Source organism: Puma concolor, chromosome B4 (assembly GCF_028749965.1).
Source record: "Puma concolor isolate L17-30 chromosome B4, mPumCon1.1.hap2, whole genome shotgun sequence".
NCBI classification, from domain to species: Eukaryota; Metazoa; Chordata; class Mammalia; order Carnivora; family Felidae; genus Puma; species Puma concolor.
Window position 1 is genome coordinate 6,109,423 of NC_141673.1, and position 8,981 is coordinate 6,118,403.

The following is an 8,981-nucleotide window of genomic DNA, read 5'->3' on the forward strand; positions in this document are numbered from 1 at the left end:
CCATGCTCATGCTCTGTTTCTCTGTCTCAATAATAAATAAACGTTAATAAAAAAATTAATCAATCAATTAATTAAATACATGCATATATACATACATACAAAATAAGCTAAGGTCTGAAAAACATCCAGGGCTTTGTTCAATGGAACAGATACTTATTGGATGCTTACAGGTGCCTGTTTGGCTTGTAGACAAGATTCTTCGAGAGAGCTGTTCTCTGGCTTACCGCACAGAGCTGCTGAGAAATCAGGCAGGAGGAACAACGTGGAAGCGTCTTAACCGCCCTTCACGAGCTAGGTAGAGTGAGTATTACAGCGCGTTCGCCGTTCCTTCAATAACTACTTGCGCCGGCCGACGGCTGTGCGGTGCCCACCCTTACTCGCTCCGGCGCGGGTTCCCGCGAGCGCCTGGGTCACCCCAGGCCCCGGCGCGCAGCCGCACAGGCTCGCGGAGCCGGGGCGGAACCAGTAGCCGCGGAACCTTTCTTCCCGCCCCCCGGAAGACCCGGCCCGCCCGGCGGGAAATGCGACAAGGACCGCGCCGCTACGCGCCGCCCTCACTGCGCCTCGGTCGCCACGGTAACGCACCGGGGGCAGCGGCCTCGCCATGAGCGTGCGGGTCGCGCGGGCTGCGTGGGCCCGGGACTGGGGCGCGGGCTGCCGCCGGGGCGCTTCGAACTTCCCGCTGCCTCCGCCGGGCGCCGTGAACGTGGCGGAGCTGCTGCGAGATGCCACGGCCGCGGAGGAAGGGCCCCGGGAGGCGGCGGCGCGGCGGCGGCCGCCGGGCCAGTGCTCGGTGCTGCTCTTCCCGGGCCAGGGTAGCCAGGTGGTGGGCATGGGCCGGGGGCTGCTCGGCTACCCGCGCGTCCGCGAGCTCTACGCCGCCGCCCGCAGCGTGCTGGGCTACGACCTGCTGGAGCTGAGCCTGCACGGGCCGCAGGAGGCCCTGGACCGCACCGTGCACTGCCAGCCCGCTGTCTTCGTGGCTTCGCTGGCCGCCGTCGAGAAACTGCATCACCTGCAGCCCGCGGTGAGGCCCTGCCCTGCGCGAGCTCCGCCAGCCAGGCCAGGACGCACCTGCCAGGCCCCAGTGCTCCCACGTATGATGCACGGGGCACATTCTCACCGAGTTCCCCCTCGGCGCCAGGCGCTGTTCTAGGCGCTGGGGATACAGCCCTGAACAAAACAGGGATCCGTGCCCTAGGGGAGCCTGCGTGTTCGGGGAAGGGAGATAGATAATGAAGAACTATTTGTGTCAATGACATAGCATGTTACATAGGGTGTACCAGAAAGGAAAATAGAGCAGGGAAAGGGGTTGGGAAGTCGAGGGCTGGGCTGCAATTTTAAATAACCCTAGGCATTTGTTGACTACCAAATTATTTTAAAGTTTTTTTTAACTTTTTTTTTTATTATTTATTTTTGAGAGATAGAGACAGAGCATGAGCCGGGGAGGGACAGAGAGAGAAGGAAGCAGAATCCGAAGCAGGCTCTAGGCTCTGAGGTGTTAGCAAAGAGCCCGATGCGGGGCTTGGACCCACGAAACTGTGAGATCATGACCTGAGTGGAAGTCAGCAGCTTAACCTCCTGAGCCACCCAGGCGCCCCATCACTAAATTATTTTAGAAGGATTAAACTTCAACCTTAAATGAAGGATCATGAGGAGGAGGATGTGTGAGAATGTCACTTCACTTGAAGGTGTGAATTGACTGCTGTTAATATTTAATGATATCGGAACAGTAAATGTGAAGCCCTACTTTACAGCCTTTACTCCGTGCTCACAACCTGGTGAGGTAAATACAGTTACTTTGTGGATGAGAGAAGGTGACTCAGAGACACTAACAGACTTAGTCAAGTGGTCCTGTTGAGTCGTGGTGGTAACAACTGCTCACCCTGGGCCAGGTCTGTGCTTCAGCACCTCAGAGACATGATCTTTGCATAACCTTCCCAGTAGTCCTGTGAGGTAGGTTCTGCCCTGTCCCCATTCCACAGACGGGATAACTGAGGCTCAGAGAAGTTAGGGAACCCTCCCAGGCTAAGAATCAAATCCAGCTCTGACTCTGAGACATGTTCTTCTCTCCTTAGCTCCCTCCAGCTCCATCGGGCCTTAGGGGCATCTCCAGGGTGGAGGCAAGAGACTCCAGAGCCCTGGGTTGGAGTCCCAGCTCACCACAGAACCAGCTAGCAGGGTTTAACTTGCCTGGCCAGGAAAGGTCCTCATCAGTAGGAGGAGTGCCCTCTTCTAGCTGGAGCACCGGGCCAGCGGCTCCTGGCTTGTGGAGCCTCTCCACACCCTGCCAGCTCTCAAGTGCAGAGCCCCAGACTGAACCCCGCCCCCCCCCCCCCCCCCCAAGAACTTGGCCTCATGTCCTGCCTCTGTCACCACAGGTTATTGAGAACTGTGTTGCTGCTGCCGGATTCAGTGTGGGAGAATTTGCAGCCCTAGTGTTTGCCGGAGCCATGGAATTTTCTGAAGGTACCCAGGAAGGGGTTTGGTTTTGTGCTGGGGTATTCTCTTGCTGGGCTCAACTGGGGACAAAGGACACTGCCAGAAACCATTCTAGAGCCACTCGGGTGATAGAGGAGCACATAGAACGGCATGGGAACCCGAGGACCAGACTTCACCTTGATTCCCTTTTAAGCCTGAAGGGTTCCTTGGGGATTTTCTTTCTTTTTGGAATCTCCCGAACTCTGCTTGCTTGCCTGCCCTGCACCCTGTCCTGGGTGTTCTCAGTCCACTCCCACACCACAGTGCCTGTCACGTGATAGGTGTTCAGCAGACAGTCCCGGAATGAAAAAGGGTAACTGACTGTTTGATCTTGAACCTATCAGTTTCACTTCTTTTTTTTTTTTTTTTTAAATATGTATTTATTTCCTAAGTATTTCCTTTCCTTCCTAAGAGTTTTGCTCATAAACTGTTTCACTTACAGTTAAATATGGGCAGAGGACTTGAACAGACATTTCTCTCAAGAAGACATACACATGGCCAACAGGCACATGAAAAGATGTTCCGACATCACTCAGCATTGGGGAAATGCACATCAAAACCACACTGAGATACCACCTCATACCCACTAGGATGGCTTTAACTAAAATAATAATAGTAGTAATCCTGAGCGTTGGCAAGAATGAAAAAATAGGACCCTCAGACATCGCTGGTGAGACTGTAAAACAGTGCAGCCTCTGCGGAAGACGGTTTGGCAGTGTTCCTGAAGAAGTTACAAATAGAATTACCCTGCGGCCCAGTGATTCTACCCATAGGTATATACCTGGGAAATGAAAACGTGTCCACACAGAAAAACCTGTACACGGATGTTCATAAAAGTGTTCATTATTCGCAGTGGCCAACAGGTGGAAACAACCCGTATGTCCATCATCAGATGATGAACAAGTTGTGCTCTGGCCACGTCATGGAATATTATTCAGCCATGACGAGGAGTAGAGTGCTGATACATGGTGCAACGTGGATGAGCCTCAAAAGCATGCTCAGTAGAAGAAGTTGGGCACAAAAGGTCACATGTTGTGTGACCCCTTTTCTATGAAATATCCAGAATTTGCAAACCCACAGAGACAACAGGTGACAGGTTACTGGAGGTGGAGGAAAGGAGAAGTGGGGAGAGATTACTTAGCAGATACGGGGTGTTTTATGGAAACAACAAAAACCACTGAATTATACACTTGAAACTGACTTTTACTGCATTTTACTTTGATGCAGCGTTATGGCACTATTAAGGAAGCGATAAGAAATGTTGCATATTCACACATCCTAATAAAACTATTTTATACGTACGTAGTTTTATGTGCACATAATTTGCAGAATTAGAGCGTATGTGTATTCCTGGTTTTATTTCACTTGACGTTTTGCATGGTTACTTAATGCCTGCATGGGAGGACTTGCAATACTCTCTCCTACCTCCTACCTCAGGCCGTCTCTGGATCCGCTCCGCAGCCTTACCTGTGTAAGGGGCCGGCAAGCCAGTACAAATGAGTGTATGTGCCAAGTGAAGGAACGTGCGTGAGAAAGGGTGCAGGGGGTGCCCCTCACACCTCTGTTGTCCCAGCACACCCCGGACTGGTCCCTTACCCTCTCCTTGGCCCGGTCACCCCCCACCCGCCAGGGAGCAGACCCAGGACCAGGATGATGGACGTCCAGTGGTTACAGGCCCTTCTTACGTCACGGTCAGTGGAGTTGCCTGGCCTGTCCCCTCACCTTGCACTTGAGCTGCACTGACCCGGGAGCTCTGCATTTCAGCTTGTTTGCCTTGGTGGTGTCCTTGTTCTCCAGCCCCAAGGGGGGGCAGCAAAGCCGGATTTATGAGAATCCTGTACTATTGCAACACTGATTCCCAGTTTTCACAACAATCCAGGCAGATGAGATATTCTCATCCTGATTTTACTAAAAACTGGACCCGGAAGGTCATGACTTGCCCAAAGCAGTACAGCTCAAAGTCTGTTCCTTCGCACCAGGGCTTCTCAACAGCAGCACTGTTGTTGACGTTTGGGGCCGGATATTCCATGTTCGGGGTGGGGCTGTGCGCTGTGAGATGTCAAGCAGCATCTCTGGCTTCTACCCGCCAGATGCCGGTAGCACGCGCACATGCCCCCCCAACAGCCCCCCACACTCCACTCTTGTGACAATAAGTGTCTCCAGACACCGCCCTGAGGCAGAATCACCCCTGGTTAAGAACCACCATTGTACATCAAGCCGGCTTTAAGGCCGGGAGCTCCGTGCTTTAATTTCTATGGTGCCAAGGACGCCCCCACCCTTTTCGTGATGGCAGTACCACCCCTGTGTCATGGGTACAGATGTAGTGGAACTGTGGCCTTGTGGACTGGTGACAGATACCACCGTCTGCGTCTCCAGCCCGCAGTGTGGAACTTGTGCTTTGTCTTTCGGGTCTGGGCATCCCTCCTTCATCATGTGCCCTGATCGTTCCAAATGCGCTTCTCTCCGGATAGGTTTGCATGCGGTGAAAATCCGAGCTGAGGCCATGCAGGAAGCCTCGGAAGCTGTCCCCAGTGGGATGCTGTCTGTCCTTGGCCAGCCTCAGTCCAAGTTCACCTTCGCCTGTTTGGAAGCCCGGGAGCACTGCAAGACTTTGGGCATAGAGAACCCCGTGTGTGAGGTGGCCAGCTACCTCTTTCCTGATTGCAGGGTGATCTCAGGACACCTGGAGGTTGGTGTTGATGGGAACAGCCTTCATAGACCCCAGTCCAGCCCGGAAGGTTCCACCCACACTCGTGAGCCCGCGGTGGCGTGATGGGCGCTCTGCCCAGCCGTGGCCTTTGGGAAGTACTTGAGGGCCAGCAGGGGGCAGAGTCAGGGGTAGCACTGCAGAAAGAGGCGAGAGGCTGGGCTACTGTCCCCACCCTGCCACGCATAGATGAGGACCTTGGGCAAATAACCAGATCACCTGGCCCTCGTGGAAGGTAAGGGGCTGGACCAGATGATCCGGGGCCTTCCTGTAAATTCTGCGATTCTCACAACCTCTGATCTGGTTGCTTTCTTGGCGACAGAGAAGCCATTCTTGCCAGGTTGCTCCCTCCTGCTGTGTCTTTTCTTAGGTGTCTGTTTTTGTCCCGAGTTCATTTTCTTTCCTCCTGTCCTTCCTTCCATTCACTGTGTTTCCAGACGTCTCCCGAGCAGCTCCTCTGTAATGAGCACTGAGGGTACACAAACTGACAAGCTGTGAACAGGTGGCCTCAGGTTTGGGGCAGAGCAAGGGTCAGGCTGGCTGCCAGAGGGCCTGAGGCACCACCAGGAGTGGTGCTGGGAGGGTAAGTTTGCAGGGGGAGGGCGTCTCAGCGGAGAGGCAGGGAGCCACCACAGGAAAGGGCCTGGCCCAGGGGATGCCAGGTGGGTCCGCACAGGGTCCCACCAGGGGCTGCAGGGACGGGCCTGTGCCTCCCCGACCCGTCCCGGCCCTGCAGCCAGTCTCTGCTCCACAGAAGCATGTTTTACACATGAGGGAGCTGAGGCAGAGAGAGCGGCCAGTGCTTAGAGATGGTGGAGGCGGAATGGAGCTCCGGTCTGTCTCATTCTGGAACCTTCTTCCTCCACTTGACTGCGCTCAATCCATCATCCCTGTGAGGCCTTGCCCATGTGCCCGATGTCTTTGTGAATCTCCTCTGAACCAGTGAGAGCCACGGTCCCTCTTGTGCTCTGAGATGACAGGAAGACCAGTGAGTGTGGCCCCACGTTCATCATGGAGCTGCTTGCTCATTCCCATTAACAGCCTCGGCAGGGCCTGAAGTGGGCCAGGAGGGGCTCCAAGTCAGGGCCGGTGTCTCCCTCAGGAGCTCCCGGACAGTCGGGTATGCAGGATGACGACTCCCCGGGCTCCCGGGTTTGGCCCTGTGGGGGGTTCGGAAGTGCCACAGCAGAGAGCTCAGGCGAGGGCGGGGTCTCCCTGAGCAAGCAGTCCCTGCGCAACGGCTGATGTGACAAAACTCCTTGGCCTCTGCTAAACCGGCACCTGGGCCAAGGGCAGCCGCAGAAGAGCCCGCTGCACCGAGGCCGTGGCCTCGAGTCCTGTGGCCCTAACCTCGGACTTGAGCTGGATGAGTCCAGAGACCTCGCGTGGAAGGATGCCGAATGATGCAGGAAGTGCCACAGAGTAGCCATCCGTGTCGACACCGCTGCCCGGGCGGTCCGGGCACGGTGGGAAGGCCTGTGTTCGGAGGGGGCTCCTGGGTGCCCCTCAGTGGCGTGGGGACGAGGGAGAGGGGTGGTGATGTGAACTGTCAGGACAGGCTGGACTCTGCTGCAGTGACAGCCAGCCCGACCCCTCACTGCTTCCCGCAGACGTGGCTCACACTTCGGGTACAGCGTGCTGAGCTGTGTTGAGTTGACGGGCTCCCGGCACAGGACACCGAGACGCGGCGAGCCACAGTCTGCGTCGGCCGTGCCCGGGCAGACGAAGTACACTCGTGCCGGGAGGGCCCCAGGGACGGGCGAACGAGTGCCATCCAGCCAAACTCGAATCCTTCCTGCCCTTTGGGGACACAGAGAGCCATCCTGTTACGTACTTTTTTCCAGTGGACGTGGATGGGCTTGGCCTACAAAATCCCTGCTAACCCTTATGTAGGGCTTATGTGCCAAGCAGAGTTCTCCTTAGTAGCCTGGGAGGTAACTATTGTCATTATCCCCATTTCACAGAAGAGGGAACTGAGGCACGGAGAGGTAAGGCAAAACTGCCCAAGGTCATACAGCTGCTGTGACCGAGGCTTCCCTTCGGTCTTCTAGGGAACGGCTGCCCGGCCTCTGAGCCGCTGCGGGTGGGGACAGCCTGGAGAGACCGGGCCGGACAGACGGTTTAGTGCCCTGGAAGCCCCGCAGCAGATCCCAGTGGAGGGCCGTCGGGGTGGCAGGACCTGGGCTGTGTCCGGAGGGTATAGGGTCCCTTAAGAATATCTACTACTTTTTAAATATTTGCAAATGCCGTTGTTTGCAAACAGTCCCAAGTTTGGGCGGGTTAGCCGGGGAGGCCCCTTCTGAGCTGAGACCCCCTTCAGGAGAAGGCTTTTGGCTTCTGGGAGACAGAGCTCTTTTCTTCTCCAGAGAAAGCTCGGAAGAGGGGGTTCCAATAGAAGGAAACGAGGCCTGGAGCCTCCCGAATTTTTCTCTTGAGGTTTACGGAGTATAAGGAAAGAGGCTCACGAACAATTTCGGAGGGTGGCTGACAGATGGTTGAAAGCCAGCCGCGTGTCCCAGCCTCTCACACCTCCCGTCGGGTCACCTCCCAGCAGCCTGGTGCAGCAGGTGCAGTTGTGCTTGTTTTACGGATGCAAACAGTTCAGAGAGGTTGAGTGACTTCCCCTGGGCCCCCAAGGTGCGTAGGAGGCGCGCTGGGAGGGACCGCGCTTCCCAGCCCCGCGGTGGTCACCTGCGCGGTAGGCTGTGCGAGTGGCCGCGCCCCAGAGGGGGACTCGCAGGGTGCCAGCTGCATGGCTGGTTTGAGCTGGAACAAAGAGGGGAGGGAGCCTGTCCTTCACAGCCGTTTGCGGGACGGACAGGTGTGGGCGTGCGGGGGTAGCAGCTTCCGTGCGGGACCGCCTCCCCCCCCCCCCCCCCCCCCCCCCGTGTCTCTCCCCCTAGGACGGCCTTGGCTGAAACTCCCTTTCCCTTCCTTCCAGGCCCTGCGGTTCCTCCGGAAGAATTCCTCCAAGTATCACTTCAGACGCACCAAGATGCTGCCGGTTAGCGGTGGGTTCCACACCCGCCTCATGGAGCCGGCCCTGGAGCCCCTGGCCCAAGTTTTAAAGTCGGTTGCTATGAAGGAGCCTCTGGTTTCCGTCCACTCAAACGTCGATGGGAACAGATACAGGCACCCGAAACACATCCGGAAACTGCTGGTGCAGCAGGTGGTCTCCCCGGTGAAGTGGGAGCAGACGATGCACGCCGTCTACGGGAGGAGAAAGGGCACGGGGTTCCCCAAGACTTTTGAAGTAGGACCGGGGAAGCAGCTGGGGAGCATCCTGAAGAGCTGCAACCTGCAGGCCTGGAGGTCCTACGGGCACGTGGAGGTTCTGGAGGACCCGGAGGACGACGGGACCTAGCCCCGGCCCTGCAGGAGGGAGGGAGGGGGGCCCCGGGAGGGGCTGCCGGGAGTGGGGGGGGGGGGCCGGACCGGCCCTTCTCTAGGCTTCCTCCTCCCGGAGTGATGGGGAGTCGTGGTCTGCAAAGTGCTTTGAATGCCACATAAAAAGCGCTGAAAGTATGTCTCCAGCTGACGGGGTGCACGTCTCCTTTTCTCCCCCTGGGGCGTGTGCGGCGCTGGGGGGAAAGATGCCAGGAAGTCTTGGCGGGGTCTGGCTCCTCCCGCGCCAGCCCTGCCTGGGGGCACGGGGCGCCTCTGGGAAGTGGGCAGACACCGCCAGGCTGGCAGGTGGGCCTAGGGACTGTGGAGGCTTGGCCTGTTGCCCTGTGGGTGCCGTGGGCATACTGGCACGGCCACGAGGCAGGCCGGTGCCACGCAGGCTCCTCCG

At 56.9% G+C, this 8,981-nt stretch overlaps 1 protein-coding gene across 1 annotated transcript; it reads left to right on the forward strand.

The window, feature by feature from the left end:
- Positions 1 to 532: 532 nt before the first annotated feature.
- Positions 533 to 8,721, forward strand: MCAT (malonyl-CoA-acyl carrier protein transacylase). Its single transcript, XM_086712088.1, has 4 exons — positions 533 to 1,027; positions 2,382 to 2,469; positions 4,953 to 5,170; positions 8,130 to 8,721. Exons 1-4 carry the CDS (start codon positions 605 to 607, stop codon positions 8,550 to 8,552), a joined length of 1,152 nt encoding a protein of 383 aa, XP_086568214.1. The 5' UTR covers positions 533 to 604; the 3' UTR covers positions 8,553 to 8,721.
- Positions 8,722 to 8,981: the final 260 nt, after the last annotated feature.

Coding starts and splice junctions, on each gene's coding strand:
- MCAT (XM_086712088.1), top strand. CDS start 605: ATGAGCGTGCGGGTCGCGCGGGCTGCGTGGGCCCGGGACTGGGGCGCG. Junction 1,028..2,381: donor TGCATCACCTGCAGCCCGCG/GTGAGGCCCTGC, acceptor CTGTCACCACAG/GTTATTGAGAACTGTGTTGC. Junction 2,470..4,952: donor AGCCATGGAATTTTCTGAAG/GTACCCAGGAAG, acceptor CTCTCCGGATAG/GTTTGCATGCGGTGAAAATC.